Genomic DNA, 26,940 nt, shown 5'->3' on the forward strand with positions numbered 1-26,940 from the left:
ATCAGTTTCCAAATACTCAGTGTATCAGAGAAATACTCTGGCAGTCACTGAGGGAGAATAAAAACACACATCTCCGTGAGACTCCACGCTAGCCATTTCCTTCACGTGGAGACCACCATCCCCACCCCCTTTCACGTTAGTAATTCTTTTTCATCTTTTACCATCCTGCCTTTATTTCTTGTTCTCTGTGAAGCTTTTTCCAAACCCTAGAGCTAGTGGCTCCTTGCTCTGCATTCCCACAGCTAACGGGTGAACTAGTCAGGCCTGTATCATGATATATACCATATACACGGTATATACCATGATCAACACTCATGCATTCATCATCCCCATAAGCAATCTTCCTGATCCACCATCATGTTCCCGCACCCAGCATAATTCCCAAGAATCCAGCACATGCCTGAATGAATGAAAGGATGAGACCAGACAAGAAGCACAGCCCTCCTTCATTCTCTTTGTAAAGGTCACATGGTGTTCTGTACACCTTGGCAATCTCTTTACTGTGGTCAGTCCTCTGTGCTGACCAGTCAACCTCTGCTGCTCCTACCTGGCTAAAGGAAGACCATGCCACTAGCGGACACCTTAAGTCCACCTGGCCACTCACCTGGCTTGCTGGCAGACACAGCAGATCCACACCTTCTCCCGCTTCTGGTAGGAGCAGCAGCTCTTGCAGACATTGAACTTGCAGTCAGCACACCTGCGCTTGGTGTTGACCAGGAAGGTGAAGGGTGAGCAGCAGCGCATGCAGCAGTGCTCCACGAACTTCTGGTGCTTCGAGAGGATGCTGCACTTGCTGCCTTCCTCCGCCAGCTTCTGCTTCATCTCACTGGGCAACCGGGAGAAGAGAAATCGCACATCCGGTCAGGATGCTCTCTCCATAAAGCACCCACCCGGGGCCTCCCACAGGCCAAGCCACCATGGAGGATCTCCCCACAAAATGATGAACTCCGAAACACGAATTGCTGGACATGACATCCAGAGAGGAACCCTAATGGTGGATTAATTTTTGTGCATTTCTGCATGTCTTGTTCTCTATGAGAAAGCACATGAGCCTTATTATATTTCAGACAATAGACTGAGATACAAACTATTATAAAAACTAAGCACATCCTTGAAAAATAAAACCTTTAACTTAATTAATGCCTTTTTAAAGGAGCAGGAGATCATCTATGCTCAAACATTAATCCCCGCAACAGCCCTGCAGGGAATAGGATAAATGCGGCCCTGGTCCTATTTAACATGCCCCGAAACGAAAGCACCCAGGGATTTTAAAAGCTTTCAAATCAATGTAAGGCAATAAAGATTCTCTGGGTGATGGGCAAATCCCAAGCACTAGTGATTCAGAACTGGATCAAAGACAATCCTTTCTTCCAAAGAGCTCATGGTCATACTGGGCACACAGCCAGCTATATTTATGCACAACACCACACTGCATGTGCTTCTCTCTCCACTCAGGGAGAAGGAATGAGGACCCTGAGAGACAAGGATACCCCAAAGAGGCTGAGTTTCCTAGGGAAAAACTGACTGGAAGTAACCAAGGTACTCTGACCTGGCAAGTTTGAGATGGTTTTCCTGCTACAAAAATGGACACTCACAAACAGTAACAGCAAAATAATTTATTTTTTTCCATGCCCAGTTTGTGACTATGCAATTCATCCCAGACCAATCTATGATGTATACGGCAAATACTTTCTCCCATTTTGCACTTGTCTTTTCAACTTGGCTGGTGGTGTCATTCATTATTTAGAAGTGCTTCATTTTTCTGTAATTAAATTTGTCAGTCAGTCCCTGCAGTGGGATGAATGGTGGCCCCCAAAATGTGTGTCCATGCCCTCAGCACCACAGCCTGAAATGCTTCTTTATTTGGTAGAAAGGGTGTTTAGGGATGTCATAAGTTAAGGATCTTGAGGTGTGATCATCCTGGATTAACCTGACGGGCCCTGATTCCAATGACAAGTGTCCTTATAAGAGACACACGGTAGAGAAGACAATGGGAAGATGGGGTTCAAGTCCTCAGCCATCTCTGCCTCTCGGCTCCCTCCCCGGGCCCTGCCACAGGCCATGATGCTGTCCCATCTCTGCACATCCAGGCTCCCTTGGGACCCCTCTTTCTTTCCAGGGGCCTCCATGGCCCACCTGACCAGAGGCAGATTCTCAAAATCCATGGCCTAAATGGTGAACAACGGTTGCATAGATAGGAGTTGCTCTTGCCTGACACATTAGGCATGGGAGTAAATTAACCAGGACACAGGTAAGCAGAAAGGAAAAATATCAGAAGTACCTGTATTCCACTACTCGGAGTTATCTTTATGTACCATTCTCTCTCTGTTTCCCCCTTTCTCCCCCTACCTCCTCTCTCTTTTTCTGTTTCCTCTTCTTCCCTTCCTCTCTTATTTTAAAATGTTATTATATATACTGTTCTGACTTTGAAGCCTAGGAAATTATCTATTTTTTGTTTAGATTTTCAAGTATGTTGGCATAAAGTGGTTTACAGATTTCTCTCATGACTCTAAGACCTCTGCTATATTTATATCATGTCCCCTTTTCTTTCCAAATATTGCCTATATGACCCTAAGTTTTTTGCCCTTTGATCAGTAAGTTCTGAGCTTTATTTATTTTGTTAATTTAAATGAAGGACTAGAATTTGGTTGATTGTCTACATTGCTTATTTATTTTCCATTCCAATAACGTTCAGTCTTACCTTTATTACTTTTTCCTTCTACTGGTTTTGAGTTTGCTCTATTCTTTTTTCTTTTCTTTTCTTGAAGTGTAATTAAAACAAACTGAGGGTTCTAGAGGGGAGGGGGGTGGGGGGATGGGTTAGCCTGGTGATGGGTATTAAAGAGGGCACGTTCTGCATGGAGCACTGGGTGTTATGCGCAAACAATGAATCATGGAACACTACATCAAAAACTAATGATGTAATGTATGGTGATTAACATAACATAATAATAAAAAAACCACAGTATTATGTTTCAGGTGTACAACACAGTGATTCAACAATTCTATACATTTTTCAGTGCTCATCATGGTAAATGCACCCTTAATCCCCATCATCTATTTCACCCATCCCCCCACCCACCTGCCCTCTGGTAACCATCAGTGTGTTCTCTATAGTTAAGAGTCTGTTTTTTATCTCTTTTTTCTTTGTTTCTTAAATGCTACATATAAGTGAAATCATATGGTATTTGTTTTTCTCTGACTTATTTCACTCACCATTACACCTTCTAGTTCCATCTATGTTGTTACGGATGGCAAGATCTCATTCTTTTTCATGGCTGGGTAAGACTCCATTGTATGAATACACCACTTCTTCTTTATCCATTCCTCTATCAGTGAACACTTGGGCTGCTTCCATATCTTGGCTGTCATAAATAATGCTGCAACAAACATAGGGGTGCATATAGCTTTTTGAATTAGTGTTTTTGTTTTCTTTGGGCAAATATCCACTAGTGGAATTATTGGATCATATGGTATTTCCATTTTTAAGTTTTCTTTTATTATGTTATGTTTTTGAAGAAACTTTTATACTTTTTTCCACTGTGGCTGCTCCAGTTTGCATTCCCACCAAAAATGCTCATAAGGGTTCCTTCTTCTCTACATCCTCACCAGCACTTGTTATTTCTTGTCTTTTTGATTCTAGCCATTCTGACAAGTGTGAGGTGATTGATATCTCATTGTGGTTTTGATTTGCATTCTCCTGAATAGTGATGTTGAGCCTCTTTTCATGGATCTGTTGGCCATCTATATGCCTTCTTTAGAGAAATGTCTATTCAGGTTTCTGCCCATTTTAATCAGATTATTTGTTTTTTGGGGGTCTTGTGTTGTAAGTTTTTTAATGTATTTTGGATATTAACCCCTTATCAGATATATCATTTGCAAGTATCTTTTCCCACTCAGTAGGTTGCCTTTTTGTTTTATTGATGATTTCCTTTGCTGTGTAGAAGGTTTTTATTTTGGTGTAGTTCCAATAGTTTAATTTTGATTTTGGTTCCCTTGCCTGAGGAGACATATCTAGAAAAATGTTTCTAAGGCCAATGTCAAAGAAATTACTACCTATGCTCTCTTCTCAGTATTTTATAGTTTCAGGTCTCATATTTATGTTTTTAATCCATTTTGAGTTTATTTTTGTGTGTGGTTGTCCAGTTTCATTCTTTTGCTTGTAGCTGTCCAGTTTTCCCAGCACCATTTATTGAAGAGATTGTCTCTTCCCCGTTGCATATTCTTGCCTCTTTGTTGTAGATTAATTGACCATATAAGCATGGGTTTATTTCTGGGATTTCTATCTGTTCCATTGATCCAGGTGTCTGTTTTGTGCCAGTACCATACTGTTTTGATGACAACAGTTTTGTAGCGTATCCTGGAATCTCTGATTGTGATACCTCTAGCTTTGCAAGATTGCTTTGGTTACTTGGGGTCTTTTATGGTTCCATACAAATTTTAGCATTATTTGTTCCAGTTCTGTGAAAAATGTCATTGATATTTTGACCTGTAGATTTCTTTGGGTAGTATGCACATTTTAACAATATTATTTCTTCCAATCCATGAGCATGGAATATTTTTGCATTTGTGTCATTTTCAGTTTCTTTCATCTTATAGTTTTCAGAGTGCAGGACTTTCACCTCCTTGGTCAGGTTTATTCCTAGATATTTTATTTTTTTGGTGCCATTGTAAATGGGACTATTTCTTAATTTCTCATTCTGCTACTTCATTATTATTATATAGAAATGCAACAGATTTCTGTATATAATTTTGTATCCTGCAACTTTACTGAATTCATTTATCAGTTCTAGTAGTTTTCTTTTTTTTTTTTTGCAGAATCTCTAGGGTTTTCTATAGTTTTTAGTAACTTTTAAAAAATAAATTTAAAAAAGTAAAGCCCATTTACTTTTAATGTTTATTCTTTTCTAACATATGCATTTAAGGCTATAAAACTCTCCACATATCCCTTTCACTACACCCCATTGGTTTTCAATCAAAACATTTTTATTGTGTGTTATATGCAACTACGGAATCATTGAATATTACATCAAAAACTAATTATGTACTATATGCTGGCTAACTGAACATAATAATAAAAAAAGAACATTTTTTTATTGTTATTCTGTTTTACATATTTGATAATTCTCAGACTTGAGATTTCCAAATGTAGGACTTTTTTATAGATTTTGATTTTACATTTTGATCACAGAAGAGGGTCTGGAAGAAATGAATTATCTGATACTTGTTGAGACTTGCATGATAGCCTACAACATGCTCAATTTTTGTAAAGTCTCATGTGTGTTTGAAAAGAATATTTATTCTCTATTGTGAACAAAACATTAAATTCTCCCATTATAATTGTGGATCTATAATTTCTCTTCAATTCTAGTTAATTTTTACTTTATGCTTTTAAGACTATAATGTAAGGTGCATCGAAGTTCATAAATGTTATGTTCTTATTGAAATATTCCTTTTGTGATCACATACAACACTCTCTATCCATAATAATGCTTTTTTGTCTTAAAGTCTATCTTATATTTATATATATATATTATATATATTATATATCTTAAATATACTTCCTTTATACCCTCTTCCTGATTCTTACATTATCTTAAATTCTTAGAAGGGGTGCTAATTCTTCTACTGGGTATGTCTATGAAGTCTTGCTCAAGGTGGATTCTTTGCTTTTATGGTTCATCATTTTAAATGAGGTCCTCTTCAGCCAAGCTTGTTTCTCCTGTAAGTGCATTTGTTCTGTGCAAGTGCTGCAGCAGAGCAGCTATGCATTTGTTTTCACAAGGCACCACAGAGGGGTTATCAATTACAGACCAGTTTCATATTTGTTTCTTAGCTTGGAAAATCCTGTACCACATGAGTGGTAAGATTTGGATTTCCAATCCCACGTGCACGGCAGGAATGGGACTTTGAGCTTTGATTTCTTATAGGAGACTTCTTTTCTTCCACCCAGGGCTCTAGGCAAAGATCATCTACTTTCTAGCTTCCCTAAGCCAGTGGGCAGAAATTTTCGGGTGTCCCCTTTCACTGAGAGCGAAACCCTCCAATACCGAACATTATGCAGGTGTCTCATTTTCAACTGCTTGTCCTCCAAAGGCTCAAACCACATCTCCTGCCCCCATGCAGAAATTAACACTGCAGCCACTAGCCATCAGAGCCTCTTCCTTCTCCATCTGACCAGGCTGACCACTAGGATTTACTTCCCTCTTTACTTCCACCCCCTGGGAGTGTCCCCTTCTTACTTTTCCCCCTGACTTAAAAAAAGTCACATGCCATAACATTTACCCTTTTAAATCGTACAATTCTGTGGTTTTCAGTACATTCACAAAGTTGTCTAGCCACCAGTACTATCTAATTCCAGAACATTTTCATCATCCTCAAAAGAAGCCCCATACCAATCAAGCAGTCACTCCCCAGTGTTGGCCCCCCAGCCCTGCCAACCCAACCACTCATGTACTTTCTGTTTCCATGGATTTGCCTATCCTGGACATTTCATATACATGAAATCATACCTAATACGTTGTCTTTTGTGTCTGGCTTCTTTCTTTACATATGTTCAGGGTTCATCTATATTGTAGCATGTATCAACACTTCATTCCTTTTAACTGCCAGATAATATTCCATTTATGGATATACCATATTTTATTTATCCATTCACCAACTGATGGACATCTGGGCTGTTTCTACCTTTTGGCTATTATGAATAATGCTGCTATGAACACTCATGAGCAAGTTTTTGTGTGAATGGTTTTCAATTCCAGGAGTTGAATTACTGGGTCATATGGTAATGCTATGTTTAAGCTTTTAAGGAACTGCCAGACTGTCTTCCAAAAGATGGCACCATTTTACATCACCAACAGCAAAACATGAGGGTTCCAATTTCTCCACATCCTCACCAACACTTGTTAGTGTCTGTCTTTTTAATTATAGCCATCCTAGGGAATACGAGGTGGTATCTCATTGTGGTTTTGATTGCATTTCCCTATTGATGAATAACGTTGAGCACTTTTTCATGTATTTATTGGCCACTGGTATATCTTCTTTGGAGAAAAGTTTATTCAAACCTTTTGCCCATTTTAAAGTTAGATTACTTATCTTTGTTATTGTTGTGTTGTAAGAGTTATTTATGTATTCTGGACACAAGTCCCTTACCAGATACATGATTTACAAACATTAAATCTTATATTTTATTAGTGTTTTCAGTACAAAGAAGGATTGCACTAGCTCATCCTAGCCTGCTACTAGAACTGGAAACCTTTGTATGGTTTTATAACTTCATTTTTCACTTAACAACGTAAAACATCTTTCCATGACAATTCAGGTGTGTTTGCAGAATTAACTTTCAAGGTGTCCTGAGCTGGCTTAAATATCTGGCAATATATGGGCAGGGCTAACTGCTTTGCATAGCACTGCCCGATACTTACTTGTTGCTTGAGCACTGGGGAGCAAGGGGAGGCTGAATCCAGAATTAGAAGGGGAGGTTACATCAGGCCAGCTGATAGTTTATACTTGGCTGAACAAAATATTTACAGGGAAACAGGACAGAGGTTTTTTTCCCCTAAGGCATGAAGATGTTGTTCTCCAGTCTCTCAGATTTACAGCAAGAGATGAGCTAAGTCATTGACAGCTCTGACATCTGTAAACAACATAAGAACAGCCTCAGCAATTGACCAGCTTCTACTGATATTTCAGAGCCACTAAATTAAATGGGATAAAACATCCAGGAAGGAAAGTCTTTGGGGATCATAAGAGCTCTGTGAAGTCAATCCACAGGATCACTCGAGCTTTATGAGTTTTGTTTCCTGACACACAGGGCTACAAATTCCAATGGCATTTAAAACTGAGTATCTAATAATAAAACTGTATCAATCCCTCCAGAATTTGTTCCAAGCAAATGGAGTGTTTGGAACCAGAGGTTCAGTGGAGGAATAGCATGGCCTTCTTCTGAACCATCTCTTATTTATCAGATTCTATGCCCTATAGCACCTCATGGAGAAAGACACTGAACGGAATTGTATAGGACAACTTACAGTGGCTGGTTGCAGAATCAACTAAGAATATGCAAGACCAGGTACCTGCTTCAAAACGTCCTGGGAAGGCCCCAAATGGACAGAGGGGTTTAGAGGCTAGGTGGCAAAGCTGAGCTCAGTCACTTACCAAATAGCCCCCATCTTTCTGAGCCTCTGTTTTCTGAGTGGCAATAATAATTCCTACTTTCTAGAGTTGTTTAAAGATTTTAAATGAGCAAAGCAACAATAAGCAAATACTAGTTATTCATTTGGATTAGCAAGAAATCCAGAGATCTGAGTACCCATAACATTGAATCACACTTGTTTATATGTCAAGAAGGTTTCTGTGCTTGTATCTGGACAAGAATGACCAGTACTTACTTGTTGCTTGAGCAGTGGGTACTAGTGGGTGTGAAGTAGTACCTCATTGTAGTTTTTAAGACTTTATTTATTTAAGAGAGAGAGCATGAGCCGGGTGAAGGGCAGAGGGAGAAGCAGACTCCCCTCTGAGCAGGGAGCTGGATGCAGGACTCGATCCTGGGACTCCAGGATCATGACCTGAGCTGAAGGCAGATGCCCAACCAACTGAGCCACAAGGTGCCCCTCACTGTGGTTTTGAGTTGTATGTTCCAAATGACTAATGACTGCAATGGACATCTGAAAAGCCTACCGACATTTCATGGTTTCTTGGTCCACTGCCATGCCAACTCTGATTGACTGGTAGTGGGTGAAGCACCATGTGTTGAGAGGACGTACACAGGCTCAATGGAGCTGGAGAGCCATGATAAGTTAGCAGTGTCTGCCATGGGTGTAGCAGGGAGAAGTGATGGCACATGTCACTTGTTTGCTATCAAAGAGACAGTAATTCTGATCCATACTTATGTAGCACCACTTCATGATCATAGACTTTATTTATTTAATATAGTCTGTCTATATTTATTTAATATAGTCTGTCAATATAGACAGTATTGTTTAGATTGCCAATTATTCACTCAATTCACACTTACTGAGTACCTACTATCGTAGGCATGAGGAACAGAAAGAAAACAAGACATAGTGCCTCACTTAATGGAACATGTCCTGTAAAAATTGGCACATTAGACATCATTTTTTTATTTAAAGTTTACTTAGTTAACATACAGTGCAATATTGGTTTCTGGAGTAGAATTCAGTGATTCATCACTTACATACAACACTCAGTGCTCACCACAAGTGCCCTCTTTAATACCCACTGCCCATCTAGCCCATCCCCCACCCACCTCCCTCCATCAATCCTCAGTTTGTTCCCTATCATTAGGAGTCTCTTATGGCTTGTTTCCCTCTCTCCTTTTTTTCTTTTCCCCCTTCCCATATGTTCATCTGTTTTCTTTCTTAAATTCCACATATGAGTGAGATCATATGGTATTTGTCTTTCTCTGACTGACTTATTTCACTTAGCATAAAATACTCTCTAGCTTCATCCATGTTGTTGCAAATGGCAAGATTTCATTTTTTTGATGGTTAATATTCCATTGTATATATATATACCATATCTTTATCCATTCATCAATCAATGGACATTTGAGCTCTCTCTAGTTTGGCTATTGTTGATAATGCTGCTATAAACATCGGGGTGCACGTACCCCTTGAGTCTGTATTTTTGTGTCCTTTGGGTAAACATCTAGTAGTGCAATTGCTGGATAGTAGGGTAGCTCTACTTTTAACTTTTTGAGGAGCCTCCAAACTGTTCTCCAGAGTGGCTGCACCAGTTTGCATTCCCAACAGCAATGCAGGAGGGTTCCCCTTTCTCACATCTTTGCCAACACCTGTTGTTTCTTGTGTTATTAATTTTAGCTATTCTGACAGGTGTGAGGTGGTATCTCATCATGGTTTTGATTTGTATTTCCCTGATGATGAGTGATGTTGAGCATCTTTTACGTATCTGTTAGCCATCTGGGTGTCTTCTTTGGAAAAGTGTCTATTCATGTCTTCTGCCCGTTTCTTAACTGTATTACACACATCATCATTTTTATAAAGGAGAAATAACAGCACCTAGTATATAAAAACAATTGCTTTAGTCCCCTCTCCCAGGTACTGGCTACTGGAACTAGGCTAGGCATCTTTCTTGTTTTTCCATGGTCTCTTTCATGTAGCAAAGGAGGCTGGAAGACTGGAGGTATTCATATGAGACTGGGGAGGGAGACACAATTTTTCCGTTTTATGTTCCAGTAGAGGCAGGCAACTGTGGGTGAATGGAGCTCCTTGGTCCCCTCTTGGTGGTGGGGGCTCCTTCAGCAGCAATGGGGCAACAGCCATGAATTGCAGGCCTGTGGAATCTGAGTTATACTTTTTCTCCTTTTCTCCTCCAGCCCTAAAGGCAGAAGCTCCTGTGGTTACTGATCTCTGGAACATCATGTTCTTCCTGTTGCTTTACCAGCTCTTCTAATACTTCTATAGCCAATTCCTGAATTTAAAAACCTCTATTAAGAGGGTTTTGATGGGACCCTGACTGACATCTTCAGAGAGTAGAAGTCACATACTGTCATATCCAAAGATTTTTTGAAGTCCCCATTCCATCTGACCTTGACATTAGCTCTCTTGACCACTCTGCTCTCTGGCTACCAGAGACTCCCTCGGAGCTATGGTTTTCTCTCCAGATTAATTCATGTTGCATTATGTCTTCTCCAGAGTTTGTTCCTTATTCCTCATCTTGTTTTCATTCCTCCTTTGAGGAGCTGAGCCCCATATGTGTCACAAATTATGGTGCATGTGCTAGTGGTTCTCACACCTTTGGTCCCACCTGCTCTCCTAAGCTTCAGATGAGGTTTGGAGCAGTCGAGGTCTCCATGTTGCCATCTTAACTGGACCTACCTCCAGCTGTCTAAGATTATAGTTATTATTTCCATCCCAGATCTTTCCCCAAAGAGCACAAAATTCTATCCCGAGGCCTCTTTGGAATCCTGAGAGGAATCCCCAAACCTTCCCTTTTTCTTATTTTTGCTTGTGATCGCACACCAAATCCTATCCATTTAGCACTATGATACCCCTTAAACACATCTCCCCTTAGCTCGGGCCCTCAGCATCAGCAGCTGTGCCACGCAACAGACTCTACTCCAAGCCACCTGCAACAATTCATGAAGAGTGACCAGCATTGAAAATACACAGCTACCCTTCACCACTACTTAGAAAGGTGTGATGATGACTCTGGCTGTATGGCAGTCCCTGGAGCTGGCTTGGGTTCTCTCCCCCATGTGTCTTCCCCACTTCCTTACCAGCTCATTTCTCCTCCTCTTCTTTCCAGACCCACTTCAAATGTCCCCTTCTCTACCCCATTTCCAGTACTGCCAGGCATGACTAGCACTCTGTGCCTAACTCCCTCACAGCACTCATTACACTGTATTGTAATCATTTGTTCATGTGCCCTCTATAGGACAATGAATTCCTCAGAGGAGGACACTGGTGGCCTCCTTTGTCCTCGACACAGAAGGCCTGGCCTGGATTGCATGTTTCAGTGTGTACTCTTCCTTCCCAAGCAAGTTCAGCCAGTGGGCTGGGGATTACAGTAAAACAAGAGCACTGGATGAATATAAAAACCTCCTAACAGTCAATTGCTTAGACTTCTACCGTTATGGAAAACCCATATGCAAAACAACCAAACACTTGACCAACTCTTACTTTGCATCTGTAAATTTTGATTATGCAGAGTAAGACATTCTGCCTTTTGCTGCTTATAATTTACCGAAGATAAAGCACCATAGGAAAGTTAAAAGGAGAATTCAAACACATATGATGAGGGAACAGGATTCTTCTTTTTTATTTCTAAATAAGAGATAAATATAATATTTCAGATTCTGGAACGTTCTTATTCATCATTCAAATACTAATATATGCAAATAAAAATTTCTCTGCAGCTGAGCACAGGCACCACTTCCGGAGCCAGTCAAACCTGCAGACCATAGCATCCACAGAAACAGACACTTTTTCCCTGGAGAATTTCTTCCTGCTGTTGGGCTTGTTGATATAGATCTGACCTTGAGCAAGAAAACTCTCCCATGAGAAGTGGAGCTGTCGTCACTCTCCAGGCTGTTGTGAATGTAACAGAAATGTTCCAGACTTCATTCTCTCATTTACCCGGGATGGACACAGGCTCAGAAAATCTCTACACTGTAGACCACCATGCATATTCTGATATTTAATGCATCATGCATTATATGTGAACACCTACTTTACTTCTATTAATATTTGATTTCTCCATCTAGAAGAAGTCACTGTACAGGTCGGCCTGTGGAGAGATGTCAAATTTCACTGGTGATGCAGCAGAGATGTTAAGGCACTTACCCCTCTGATGCTCATGCACAGCTGACTCTCCTGAGTTGGAACTCCCCTTCTTACTCTATAATGAACTACGTTCTCCAAATCTGAATACAGAAGGGAAACTATTGGAAAACCTACAGAAATAGTTTTAAAGCCTTTTATAATATTATATTTCTTTGACATCTCCCTTCCCAGAGAAAAAGGGAAGACTTCCTTTTTTAACTCATGCTTCCACAAAAAGGAACGTCGATCACCTTTATAAAATGCATACTATGTGTAAGGCATTTGGCAGAATTGATCCCTACAAAACATTTTTGAGGCACAGAAGGAGAGGCGTCCACACTTTACTCGGGTTACTTTCTGGAGGGCGTCAGCACATGTTGTGTTCTATATTTGAATGATGAGCAGCCCATGGACATGAGTGCAATCTTTTGCTTGTATAGCATCTAGAACTATAGCTTGCTCATGTGAGCACTTGATAGCAATGTGCTGGTTATAATGGTGTCAGAGAGTATGTGTGCAACAAGTTTTATTTTTTTGATTTTTTTTTTTGTGTCCTAGGACTTTATTTTTTTATTTAAATTCAATTAATTAACATATAATGTATTACTAGTTTCAGAGGTAAAGGTCAGTGATTCATCAGTCTTTTATAATACCCAGTGCTCATTACATCATGTGCCCTCCTTAATGTCCATTGCCCAGTTATCCATACTCCACCTCCCTCCATTCCAGCAACCCTCAGTTTGTTTCCTATGAATAAGAGTCTCTTATGGTTTATCTCCCTCTCTGATTTCATCTTGTTTTATTTTTCCCTCTCTTCCCCTATGATCCTCTGTTTTGTTTCTTAAATTCCACATATGAGTAAGATCATATGATAATTGTCTTTCTCTGATTGACTTATTAAGCTTAACATAATACCCTCTAGTTCCACCTGTACTGTTGCAAATGGCAAGATGCCATTTTCTGATGGCTGAGTAGTATTCCATTATATATAGATACCACATCTTTTTTATTCATTCATCTGTCAAAGGACATCTGGGCTCTTTCCATAGTTTGGCTATTGTGGACACTGCTGCTATAAACACTGGGGTGCAGGTGCCCCTTTGGATCACTACATTTCTATCTTTGGGGTAAATACCTAGTGCAATTGCTGGCTTATAGGGTAGTTCTATTTTTAACTTTTTGAGGAATTTCTATACTGTTTTCCAGAGTGTCTGCACCAGCTTGCATTCCCACCATCAGTGTAGGAGGGTTCCCCTTTCTCCGCATCCTCGCCAACATCTGTCATTTCCTGACTTGTTAGTTTTAGCCATTCTGACCGGTGTGAGGTGGTATCTCCTGTGGTTTTGATTTGTATTTCTGTGATGCCCAGTGATGTTGACCATTTTTTCATGTGCCTGTTGGCCATTTGGATGTCTTCTTTGGAGAAATGTCTGTTCATGTCTTCTGCCCATTTCTTGATTGCATTATTTGTTCTCTGGGTGTTGAGTTTAATAAGTTCTTTTTTTTTTTTAAGATTTTATTTATCTGACAGAGAGATAGAGAGAGACCACAAGTAGGCAGAGTGGCAGGCAGAGGGAGAGGGAGAAGCAGACTCTCCGCTGAGCAGGGAGCCGGACATGAGGCTCGATCCCAGGACCCCAGGATCATGACCCAAGCTGAAGGCAGCCACCTAACGGACTGAGCCACCCAGGCGCCCCTGAGTTTGATAAGTTCTTTATAGATTTTGGATACTAGCCCTTTATCTGATAAGACATTTGCAAATATCATCTCCCATTGTCTCGGTTGTCTTTTGGTTTTGTTGACTGTTTCCTTTGCTGTGCAGAAGCTTTTTTTTTTTTTAATTTTATTTTATTATGTTATGTTAGTCACCATACAATACATTGTGCAGAAGCTTTTTATCTTGATGAGGTCCCAATAGTTCATTTCTGCCTTTGTTCCCCTTGCTTTTGGAGACGTGTCTAGCAAGAAGTTGCTGTGGCCAAGGTCATAGAAGTTGGTGCCTGTATTCTCCTCTAGGATATTATGGATTCCTGTCTCACACTTAGGTCTTTCACCCATTTTGAGCCTATTTTTATATACGGTGTAAGGAAATGGTCCAGTTTCATTCTTCTGCATGTGGCTGTCCAATTTTCCCAACACCATTTGCTGAAGAGACTATCCTTTTTCCATTGGATATTCTTTCCTGCTTTGTTGAAGACTAGCTGACCATAGAGTTGAGGGTCCATTTCTGGGTTCTCTGTTCTGTTCCATTGATCTATGTATCTGTTTTTGTGCCAGTACCATACTGTCTTGATGATCACAGCTTTGTAATAGAGCTTGAGGTCCGGAATTGTGATGCTACCAGCTTCGGTTTCCTTTTTCAACATTACTCTGGCTATTTGGGGCCTTTTCTGGATTCATACAAATTTTAGGATTATTTGTTCCAGCACTATGAAAAAGGTGATGGTATTTTGATAGGGATTTCATTGAATGTATAGATTGCTCTAGGTAGCATAGACATTTTAACAATATTTGTTCTTCTAATCCAGGAGCATGGAATATTTTTCCATTTCTTTGTGTCTTCCTCAATTTCTTTCATGAGTGTTCTATAGTTTTCTGAGTATAGATCCTTTGCCTCTTTGGCTAGGTTTATCTTATGGGTTTTGGTGCAGTTGTAAATGGGATCAACTCCTCAATTTCTCTTTCTTCTGTCTCATTGTTAGTGTATAGAAATGCAACTAATTTCTGCATTGATTTTATATCCTGCCACATTGCTGAATTCTAGTAATTTGGGGATGGAGTCTTTTGGGTTTTCCACATAAAGTATCATGTCATCTGCGTAGAGTGAGAGTTTGACAGCTTCTTTGCCGATTTGGATGACTTTTATTTCTTTTTGTCATCTGATTGCTGTGGCTAGGACTTCTAGTACTATGTTGAACGACAGTGGTGAGAATGGACATCCCTGTCATGTTCCTGACCTTAGGGGAAAAGCTCTCAGTTTTTCCCCACTGAGAATGATAATTCACTGTAGGCTTTTCGTATATGGCTTTCATGACATTGAGGTATGTTCCCTCTATCCCTACACTGTGAAGAGTTTTAATCAAGAAAGGATGCTGTACTTTGTCAAATGCTTTTTCTGCATCTATTGAGTGGATCATATGGTTCTTGTCCTTTCTTTTATTAATGTAGTGTAGCACATTGATTGATATGCAGATGTTGAACCAACCTTTCAGCCTAGGAATAAATCCCACTTGGTCATGGTGAATGATCCCTTTAATGTACTGTTGGATCTTATTGGCTAGTATTTTGGTGAGAATTTTTGCATCCATGTTCATCAGGGATATTAGTCTATAATTCTTTTTGGTGGGGTCTTTGTCTGATTTTGGGATCAAGGTAATGCTGGACTCATAGAAAGAGTTTGGAAGTTTTCCTTCCATTTCTATTTTTTGAAACAGCTTCAGAAGAATAGGTATTAATTCTTCTCTAAATGTTTGGTAGAATACTCCTAGGAAGCCATCTGGCCCTGGACTCTTCTTTGTTGGGAGATTTTTGATTACTGTTTCAATTTCCTTGCTGGTTATGGGTCTGTTCAGGTTTTCCATTTCTTCCTGGTTCAGTTTTGGTAGTTTATACATCTCTAGAATGCATCCATTTCTTCCAGATTGTGTAATTTGTTGGCATATAGTTGTTCATGATATGATCTTATAATTGTTTGTATTTCTTTGGTGTTGGTTGTGATCTCTCCTCTTTCATTCATGACTTTATTTATTTGAGTCCTTTCTCTGTTCTTTTTGATAATTCTGGCCAGGGGTTTATCGATCTTATTAATTCTTTCAAAGAACCAGCTCCTAGTTTTGTTGATCTGTTCTACTGTTCTTTTGGTTTCCATTTCATTGATTTCTATTCTAATCTTTATTAATTCTCTTCTCCTGCTGGGTTTAGGCTGTATTTGTGTTCTTTCTCCAGCTCCTTTAGGTGTATGCTTAGGTTGTGTATGAGACCTTCCTTGTTTCTTGAGAAAGGCTTGTATTACTATATACTTCCTTCTTAGGACCACCTTTGCTGCATCCCACAGGTTTTGAACCATTGTAAATGCAACCAGCTTTAGAACACCATGTACAAGTATCAAAACTGCAAATTAGGAAAATCAGAGAGGCCCAGGAAAGTAATTATTCTATATATATATAATATAATATTTGATATATTCACAGATTTTCCTGGATGCAACCGATACTCTACATCCAGATTGTTTGTGCTCAAGGAAAAGCTTATATCCTAGTACAGCCCTCCTCATCCTACAGACAGGTAAACAGGTGCAAACTAACATGTGTAAGATCCCACAGCTGGTTACCTGTCTGCTCCTGCCTTTCACGTTCACCTTCATTTGAAATTTAAGCACCATCTGGTAGGACCTGTCACACAACAGCTCACCTTAGACCAAAGGCAACATTGATACAGAAAACTCAAAAGGTATAATGAAGTATAAATTCTATTTTTAGAAATAAACTCAATTGACTAATTTAAACAACTGTAACTATTTGTTGAAACTATCACAGGTCTAAAAGTTAAGTAATATTAGATAAGGATAAATTGGTATTAAATATAATTAAAACATATGGATTCAAATATAAAAGTAACTTAAAAAACATACAAAACATACATCTCTATCACCTATTAGAGATACTAATTGTTGTGTTCACTAATCCCATGTGAATGCTCAAAAATATTTTCTTGCCAAAATAGAGTATCTCTAATTAACGTGAATCACTTCTAGCACTTCTGCTAACTCACACTCTAAAAATATACTTTACATGTGTTCTCTAACAAAAAAGAAATTATTTAGTTGGTTCCTTTATGTGTGGAACATTCATTCATTCATTGGTTTATCCATTCACTCAACATGGTTAAGCTCCTACTCTGTGTCTGGCTCCCTGCCAGGTTTTAGGGATATAAAGCAAATTAGAGCTCACAGCCTCAAAAAAGAGGCAAACACAGAGACAAAGTAGCTACTGAACAATGTCCAAGGTGCTACAGACAAGTGTATAAAATGCTAGGTAGCAGACCAAGAGAAGCGGAGTGCGGTTTATAGATGCTGTGGGGCTTGAGCTAGGTCTGGAAGGATGTACAGGAGTCTGCCAGCAGAATGGAGGGAGATTTTTCCCCAGCTTTACTGAGGTGTAATTATTCATTTATTTATTTATTTATTTATTTATTATGTTATGTTAATCCCCATACATTACATCATTAGTTTTAGATGTAGTGTTCCATGATTCATTGTTTGTGCATAACACCCAGTGCTCCATGCAGAACATGCCCTCCTTAATACCCACCACCAGGCTAGCCCATCCCCCCACCCCCCTCCCCTCTAGAACCCTCAGTTTGTTTTTCAGAGTCCATAGTCTCTCATGGTTCATCTCCCCCCCCCCCCCGATTCCCCCCCTTCATTCTTCCTGAGGTGTAATTAACAAATACGATCGCAATATATTTGTAGCATTCAAGGTAATATTTGTATGTATCCATTGTGAGGGGATTCTCAACCACTAACTTAATTAACATGTCCATTGCCTCATATATTAACCTTTATTTTATTTATTTTTATTTCTATTTTTGGTGAGAACACTTAAGTTTTACTCTCCCAGCAAATTTCAATTATGTATTACAATATTATCAACTATAGTCACCTGGTTATACATTAGATCCTCAGAACTCATCCATTTTTCTTATAACTCGAAGTCTGTATCTTTTACCAACCTCTCCCTGTTTCACCCATCCCCAACCTCTGACAACTACTTTTCTATTCTCAGTTTTCTATGAGTGACTTTTTAAGATTCCACATAGAAGTGATACCATGTGGTATTTGGAAGAAGATATCATAGGTGGGGAGGTCACTTTGCACAAAAGTGTAGCCACAAAACTGAACATGGAGTCTGAGAAAGGAGAAGTGGTTGGTTTGGTGTGTGGAGTCAGAAATGGAGGGAGGGGAACAAGCCAGGGGTGGGGGCTGTGGCTGGTCCTAAAGGGGCTTGGAGGCCATCTAAAGAGTGGGCATTTGTAAAAGGAAATGATAAGAGGACAGTGATGGTCTTCACCAAAGTGAGATCTGCTTCAAAGAGGGAACGCCTGACACAAGACAGTAGATTAGAAAGTGCTAGCTGGGGCGCCTGGGTGGCTCAGTCAGTTGAGCAACTGCCTTCGGCTTGGGTCATGATCCCAGAGTCCTAGGATCGAGCCCCAGGTCGGGCTCCCTGCTCAGTAGGGGAGTCTGCTTCTCCCCCTCCCCCTTCTCATGCTCTCTCTCTCTCTCTCTCACTCTCTTTCAAATAAATAAAATCTTAAAAAAAAAAAAAGTGCTAGCTGGCTTAGGGGAAGGAAATTAGGTGGGACTTTTGTACAGTGACAGTTACTGAGGCTGAGACTATAACTGGAGACCAAGGCAATGGGAATGAAGAGGAAAAAACTAATTTGAGAGATTTTTTAAGAAGTAGGCCTCACTGAATGTTGGAATTCATAGAAGTCAAAGATGGCAGTGGGGTTTCTGGCATCGACCACTAGGTAGGTGAGGTGTACTGTTATTTGCAATCATTTCCTTCCTTCCTTTTTCTCATGCTATTTATCTTTTACGACCACTTTATTGACTTGATTGTCTACAATGTTAAGGCACTGCAGCTGAAAGTGAGCCCTTTTAGGAATCCCTGGATTGCTACAGTTCCAGGGCTGTAGGAAGCATGAATGCTGGGAGGGGTGCAGACAAAGGACTCATCCCGCACAGGCCTGGACCAGGGAGGTGGCAGGGGGAGCAGAGGGGCTGACATGGCTGTGAGTCACAATGTGATGAAAACATCTGAGAGGATCTGGGGCCTAGAATATCAGGATACAGGAAATAGGGGATCCAAAGACCACCACTGTCTTCAGGTTCATGACTGACTAACAAAATGCCCATACTGTGGACATAAAGAAGAAGTCATGTTGAGGACAAGGTGAGTATATGATGAGTTTTGGTTTGACTCACTAACTTGAAGCGGTGAAAGAATACAAAGTGAGCAAGTTTAGCAGATGCAACGAAGCAGATTGGAGCTCTGGAGAGAGACAGAAGCACAGGATGTTCACCATGACCTCACCCTTATAAAAGTGGGAGCTGGAGCTCTGGGAGGACATTTTTGAGGGTGAAAGAACAAAGAGAGAGTACTGAGGACTGAATATTGGGGCATATCAAGAGTTAGGGAGAAAGAAAGAAGGCACAAGCATGGACGAAACTAAGAAATCAGTCAGTGTCAATCATGTAATAACATAGCAGCTGAAGAAGGGGTGTCTTCAAGGAAGGGACAGAAAACAGTAATCCATATACACCCTGCTGGGCTAGGACTGACACATTTCGTAAGACAAAGAGAAAGCTTCCAGTTTAAAGTTCACATGGGTCTTGATTCTCTTAGAACTCACTTGCATGAAAAATTCATGTCTGCCTACTTGTGCTTCACTCTTTTATCTGAATTGCCAATGAATACGCACAGTAACACCCAACTCCAAATGCACTGGCACAAATTAGCTAAAGACAAATGAACAAAACAAGCTTCAACAAGGTGATTACTCATTAGGCTAAATGGTGAGAAAAAAAGGATTTTAATCTGCTAAACTGAAAATTAAATAGACTCCACCCCCACAAAACACACAAAATTTATCTGGAATTCCCAGAGTAAATAATTTCCTTGTCCAACATTGCTCACATTCAGAAAAAAAAGTGGTGTATCGTTTGTCTTAGATTCTTTACTGTTTTCCAGAAAATCTACCTGATTAAGTGGATTTGGAAATTATGCATGCATCTTCATCAGCAAAACTTCTGGTGGTAAGTATTCAAACAAAAGGAATAGAGATGCAAATATGTGTCATTAGTCTGTAGGGCTAGGTTTGAGAGCTGACTTGTCTGCCAACAGGTTGCCTCTCCCTGGGCAAGTCACTTATCTTAGTGTGAACCCAGTTTGCTCAGATATTCAATAAAGGGATTGAACCTGATAAAGGTTATGAATAAGTTCAATTTATATATTTGTTTCAACTTGTGCCTATAACTGTATCTCCCTATGTATCTGTCTCATGGACCAGAAGTGGTCATCTGGAAGACTATAGTAAGACTATATTAAGATGGATTCTGAGGGCACATTTGGACACTCTAGGAATGTGTGCCATGTTTGATTAGTGATGTCTGCTCTGCTCCTAGACATCTAGGAGGGAGTGCGAGTTTGCATTTGGCTTCTTAGGTAATCTCTAAGTCCCCTTCCAGCTTTACTTTAAAGTTGTATAGTCTAAGAGTATAGACTAACATCTTAAGTTGCTTTGGATAGTGAGTTCTAAAAGGGAGAAATCACAAATGACAGAAATCCAAAATACAGCATTGCATCTCTGTAATTATGTCAATGAAGGGAACTGTGTTTGTGGTCCCAGAAATCATCACAACATCTACCTTGTACGTAGCCTCTTAGAATCTCACTTTTCCCACCTGGAGAAGATAACACCTGGCCCTGACCATCAGCCTGGGCCAGCTCTTCACAAGAAACTTGACTGGACCGTGAAATACAGCACAATCTGTAGCTTGACTGAGACACCAATTTTAACTGGGTACACTCAAGGTTTGTGTACATTAATAAGATACCCTGTGAGGGGGTGGGGAACATTTAGATACAGTAATTTTGAGCTGTTGATATGATAGTTGTCTTAGCCCAGTTTCCAGAAGCAGAGTTTGAGATGGGGATTCTCTTGAACATAATTCCCTTAGGAGAAGGGAAGTGAGAAAGACTGGACAGGACAGGGGAACAGGCTGAGCAAGGTCTCAGTGGTCTGCTTCAGCCTGATCCTATGGGAGCTTTGGAGAAGAAACTGCTCCAAAGTCATCCCACCTTGCAGCATGACCCCATGTCAGCTGGGCACTGGCAGATATCTTCCCTTGGGGTGAGGTAGAGGCAGAAAGGAGGAAAAGGGGCTGCTAACAACTCTTAACTGTTGCAGCAGCTACGGGATGGGTAGGCCTGGTGGCGATGGGGACCTGGGTGGGGCACCACCAGCAGCTATGAATATACTGGAGCAGAGATGTGTAACAAGCAAGACACACAGGTCTGAGACTCAGAGGAGAAATCTGGGCAGAAAATGAGAATATAGAAGTCGCCAGCATAGAGATGAGAGTGTCTGAGATTAGCCGGGAGGAAAGGACAGAGGTAAGATAAGGAGTCCTGGACCAAGCCACATACCTACCTCTAAGGATGGCAGACAAGGTAGGAAGAAATGGGGCTGGGGGTCAGGGGGAGGAAAACTTCTTCAAGGACAGCATGCTCAGCTTTGTCCAATGCCACCAAGAGGTCAGGCAATCGAAGAATCAAAGGGCGTCCTACTAGAGTTATTCCCATCAGTGACCTTCGGAGGCACACTTTTAGGGAAGTGGTGAGACAGGGAGCCAGACAACAGTTAAGAGTGGTTTGTGAGGTAACTTTCTTTAACAAAATTTAAAAAGAGGTATGTTAAGATGGTAGGATATAAGTGTTCAGTCTTAAATGTTTCCCTTATTAGCATCACAATAATTAATCTTTAAAAGACACAAAGTACAAGACCAGATCAATTGCCAAGAGCATGCTCAGAAGCCCCTGAAGGATACGCGTGGAGGGCCCAGGGCTGGGTGAGGAACAGCAGATGGCAGACAACCTGCTCTGGCTGTCTTGGCTCCAGAGCTCACCAGGCCATGTTACTAAACCAGCTGTGTGGTGCCCACCCTCTGGCACTAACTCCCTTGGAGCGGGGGATGCTGGGGCCCCTAGACCTGCCCTCCCCTGTCAGTGCCCTGCCATGTGACTGCTGGCCCCAGAATCCATGTCCCGTCAGCAGACGCTCTTGGAATGCTACTCACAGGAGCCTCAAATTTCACTCAGGGTCATATCTTGACCCTGCTGGTGACTGGCCCTCACTCCCTGGGGCTCTCAGGTAGACCACAGTAGCCTATGAAAAGCGAGAACCAGTTTATAACTGAACTCTTACTTACCCACAGCTGATTTTCTTAGACCAGCCTGCACAGTTCCATGAGGAATCAGCAAGGACAACATGCAACTTTGGAAGGTAAGGTTTTTCTTAAGTTGTGCTTAACAAAATGGACCCGTGAAAAGTTAAAACCATCTCTTCCATTCTTAGAGATATTTCCACTCACAATCAAATCTCTACTGGAAAGAAGAACAGAATGAATTCTGCTACTATAGTGTAAAGCCTTGACAGTTTTTGTTTTGTTTTGTTTTTGTAAAAGAGTGCCTGCTTTAAGCTTTGATTGCAGAGGAATCCATTTCAAAGAGGCATCCTTAAAGGCTGTCTCAAATAAACAATGTTGCCAGGCCACCTTCCCCCACTGAGTCTCCTTTGTCTTAGAGATCTTGGTTGATTTTGATAATTGACCATTTAGGCCACTTGTTTTTTCTCTTCCTGTGCTTTAAATTCCCACTCTTAAATTTTAAATTTACCAATAAGGAGTGAGCCTAGGCTCCCACTCTTGACCCCAGTAAAGGCAGAAGCCTGCCCCTGTGTGCTCTCTCTTGCTTGCTCACTCTCTCTCCCATGACCTTGCTGTGTGGTCCCAAGTGTGCTATGTAATTTCCAGATCTTGTAAGTAATAACCTTTATTTTTTCAAAGTTTCCTGATGGTCATTATTGAAGGGCATACTGCAATCAAATAAGAACCACAAGGGTCGATCCAGGGGTAACATTAGTTTGGAAAGGGGAGATGTCTGTGGGAAGCTCACTGGGGCCCAGGTGAGTGCTCCCAGGCATTTTTAGCCAATAGCATGACTATGGATAGGCTGAGACGGCACAAAACAGCTACTCTCTAAGGATTACCAAACTCTGGTGAGCACAAGTCCTGGGCAGGTGGCCTGAGTGAGCCAGACCAGGGTAGGTAGGGAGCAGGAGACCCCAGACCCTCTGACCCAACAAAGGGGTGGCTATAACTCAAGCCTCGACAAAAGCTGTAATGGAGAGCTAGTATTGCAAATCCTCTGATTTTTCAATAAAAGCTCCCAATTGGATTTTTATGTAAGCTTTCCAGTTTTAAAATACTGTATGGATCAAACAAAATGTGTATAGTCAGGTTAAGGTCTGCAAAGGTCACCAGCATTTAAACCCCATTGTAACATGTCTTGACTTATATGACCTGCCCAGGAAGACAGAAACTACCATAGGCCAGATGGTGGGAGGATGAGGCAGTGGGGGGAGTTAAAAGCTGAGTGTCCTCACTGTACATGTAAGGGAATTAAGGCCCAGGAGAGGGATGCCTGTCCAAGGAGCAGTGGTCCCCTGCAGAGCACAGGTTCTTCCCCCCTGTTTTGCTCAGAACCATACTAATGGTGGTAATTGTTCTGTCTACAAGACCCCAGGGAGTTTCTGCTGAATGCCTATATGCTTGCTGGAAAAAAAAAATGTGCAAAGTAAGGGTCAAAGAAACTTAAAAGCCTTATTTTGGTAAAGTATGTATACTGTTTCACATTAAAAATGTTGGTCTATTATTTTTTTTTTTTGAGCTTTCTTTGGCACAGGGCTAAAACCCTAATAAATTATACCAAGAAGTGTTCTAAGACAGTATTTTGATCTTGGGAATTTTGGAAATGTTTACAAATCACTCATAATTTTGCTCATATGAGTAAAAAGGGTGAAAGATACACTTAATTAAATGAGAATCTTAAATCATCACCTGGTTTCACAGAAAAACTCAAAAAGTTTCTTATAAATATCTTCCCCAACACCAGCATCTACAGAATGTCCTAAGAGATCTATGTTTTCTTCTCTTTATGAAAATAAGGTTAGGTTGTGAATAAATTTGATGCTTATGGACATCAATAGATTTTAGTGCTTCTGGCAGTGGGGCCGAATACAATAGAAGCTGAATGTAGAATATGAACCAGACAAGGCTGAGGAAAGAGGTAAGATTTAAGCATCTTTTTTTTAGTTAGTATGCTGCTTACCAGCTCTCAAGTTTGCCCACCTGCCTAAAATGACCATGTGTAACCTCCACAGGTACACAAAACTGTCAAAGATACTGATTCCATCTAGTTTCTCATGTGGTAGAGGTAGGCAGCTATCACCTTTCTATTTTACAGATCAGGAAACTGAGGCATGGAGAGGTTAAGAATCTTGCTCAGTCCCACAAAGCTCACGAATAATGGCACCTGGGCTTGGGTGCAGACATCTCACCCAAAGCCCCAAGTTCCCTTTCCCACAGTAGGCCACCACCCATGGTTGGTAAGGAAGCCATGGTTGGCCATGGAAAACACTGAAAAGGTTCTTTCTTTCCAGTAGGAGGCTGCTGGGTGAGGGCCCATGTTCTAATCTTGGAGGAAGATTTCAGACAAGTTGGAACCCTCCAGTCTCTAATCTGTAAGGCACAAACACAGCTGAGGTGCCTAAGATCTGGTTGTTGTGTTTTATAAACTACATCATGGCCTCTCTCCTTCCGCAAGAATAAAAGGTTTCTGCCTTTTGGCAGAGACCACTTTGCACATTTGTTTCTCCTCTCGTGCCACAGAAGGAAGACACTTTAGGGTTCTTCCTTCTCCAGGGTGGATACAGAGGGTAATGAAAGGAAGGGCAATTTGCAACGACGTGGATGGAACTGGAGGGTATTATGCTGAGCGAAACAAGTCAAACAGAGAAAGACATGTATCATATGACCTCACTGATATGAGGAATTCTTAATCTCAGGAAACAAACTGAGGGTTGCTGGAGTGGGGGGTGGGGTGGGAGGGATGGGGTGACTGGGTGATAGACACTGGGGAGGATATGTGCTCTGGTAAGCGCTGTGAATTGTGCAAGACTGTTGAATCTCAGATCTGTACCTCTGAAACAAATAATGCAATATATGTTAAGAAAGAAAAAAAGAAGAAGAAGAATGTAGCAGGAGGGGAAGAATGAAGGGGGGGAAATCGGAGGGGGAGAAGAACCATGAGAGACAATGGACTCTGAAAAACAAACTGAGGGTTCTAGAGGGGAGGGGGTTGGGAGGATGGGTTAGCCTGGTGATGGGTATTGAGGAGGGCACGTTCTGCATGGAGCACTGGGTGTTATGCACAAACAATGAATCATGGAACACTATATCTAAAACTAATGATGTAATGTATGGGGATTAACATAACAATAAAAAAAATTAAAAAAAAAAAAAGAAAGGAAGGGCAAAAATGTGATTTATTCCTATTAACCCCGCATCCTGCCTGCTCCACCCATACCTCCTCCAAGGACATGGCAACAAAGAAGGACGTGAAGAGGGGAACATGGGGTCACCAGAGAGAAGTTGTACCGGCAGAAAACAGAGAAAGGGGGGATGAAGCAAAGAGCAGCAGTGTTGGCAGGAAAGCAAGAAGGAAGCGTCCTTGGCCCTGCTTCGGAAGTGCAGACAAGACGGAACTTGAGAAGAAGCAGCAGGACGTGGAGGGAAGGGGAGTGTGATGCAGGCAACTGTGGTGAGACACAATCATAAGAACCTCCACTCGGAGATACCCCTGTGGGCTGCAGTATTCCAGGGGTTCTGTGGATGCCGGGCTGTATTTCATCTTTAATACACTTAACTATTTATGAAACTGTAAGACAAAACAGTATTGCATTCAAACATGTTACATACTATATATTTCTTCTGAATTTTTTTTTAGTTGTAGTTGACACACAATGGTACACGAGCTTCTGGTGTACGACGTGGTGATCCAACAACTCTGTATGTCATGCATGCTGCGCTCACCACAAGTGTAGCCCCCATCTGTCACCATACAGCGCAATTACAATACCACCGACTATGTTCCCCACACTATACCTTTCACCCCCATGATGTATTCATTCCGTAACTGGAAGCCTGTACCTGCCACTTCCCTTCACCCATTTTGCTGATCCCCCACCCCCCCAGCCCTTTGGCAACCACCAGTTCCTCTGTATTTATGGGTCTGTTTCTTCTTATGGACTATATTTTAATGTTTTGAAGCCACTGGTGGTTTAACCTGAACTGTCAAGTGTCATTTACCCACCGTGGGCTGGGCAGGTTCACATAGAAGCTGTTCTTACTGTGTATACCACCCAGCAGAGATAACCGTAGTTGTGGGATAAGCTGTAAACAGTGTCACCATTTATAACCACTCAGCTATGTGTATCCAGACCTCTCTGATGTTCTAAAATATACTGTGATATTATGTATGAAAATACATGCAAAATAAACTGGATAGTAACATTGTTGTAAGAAGACCCCTGTAAGTACTGATTTCAAATAGTTTCCCTCATTAACATGGCTTTATTTCATTGTTTAACTGATGGGATTCAGAAGTAAATATACATTTGAATGTTTAAAGTAAATTAATGGAAATAAAATACCGCTTTTATATCTTTACACACTGGGAATCGGCCTATTTTTAAGATGGTTCATTTACTTAGACTGAAAAGTCACTGAATGTGGATACCTTGAGGCTGTTACTTTTGAGCTTTTTCATTTTGTGTATTTTTACTTGTTTTTGCCTAAAAGAGCTTCTACAGTTGGAGTGGGGATTGTTTATCTTTTACGTGCCCCAGGATTTCTATTTTCTTGCTTCTAATTCTATCTGTAAAGGTTGGTTCATTAAATAAAAAAAGAAAAAATTCAGGACAAACTGCATCTGTCTTCAGCTGCTGTAGT

The 26,940-nt window shown here is 40.9% G+C and overlaps 1 protein-coding gene across 2 annotated transcripts in view; it reads right to left on the minus strand.

The window, feature by feature from the left end:
• The window catches only part of MYRIP (myosin VIIA and Rab interacting protein), a 393,858-nt gene that overhangs the window by 223,807 nt on the left and 143,111 nt on the right, over positions 1-26,940 (minus strand). For both annotated transcript variants that reach the window (XM_078073320.1, XM_078073323.1), the window contains one exon: positions 605-826. In XM_078073320.1, the coding sequence (XP_077929446.1) occupies positions 605-826 (222 nt within the window). The remainder of the gene's footprint in view (positions 1-604; positions 827-26,940) is intronic.

The sequence above is a fragment of the Halichoerus grypus genome, chromosome 1 (genome assembly GCF_964656455.1).
Source record: "Halichoerus grypus chromosome 1, mHalGry1.hap1.1, whole genome shotgun sequence".
NCBI lineage: Eukaryota > Metazoa > Chordata > Mammalia > Carnivora > Phocidae > Halichoerus > Halichoerus grypus.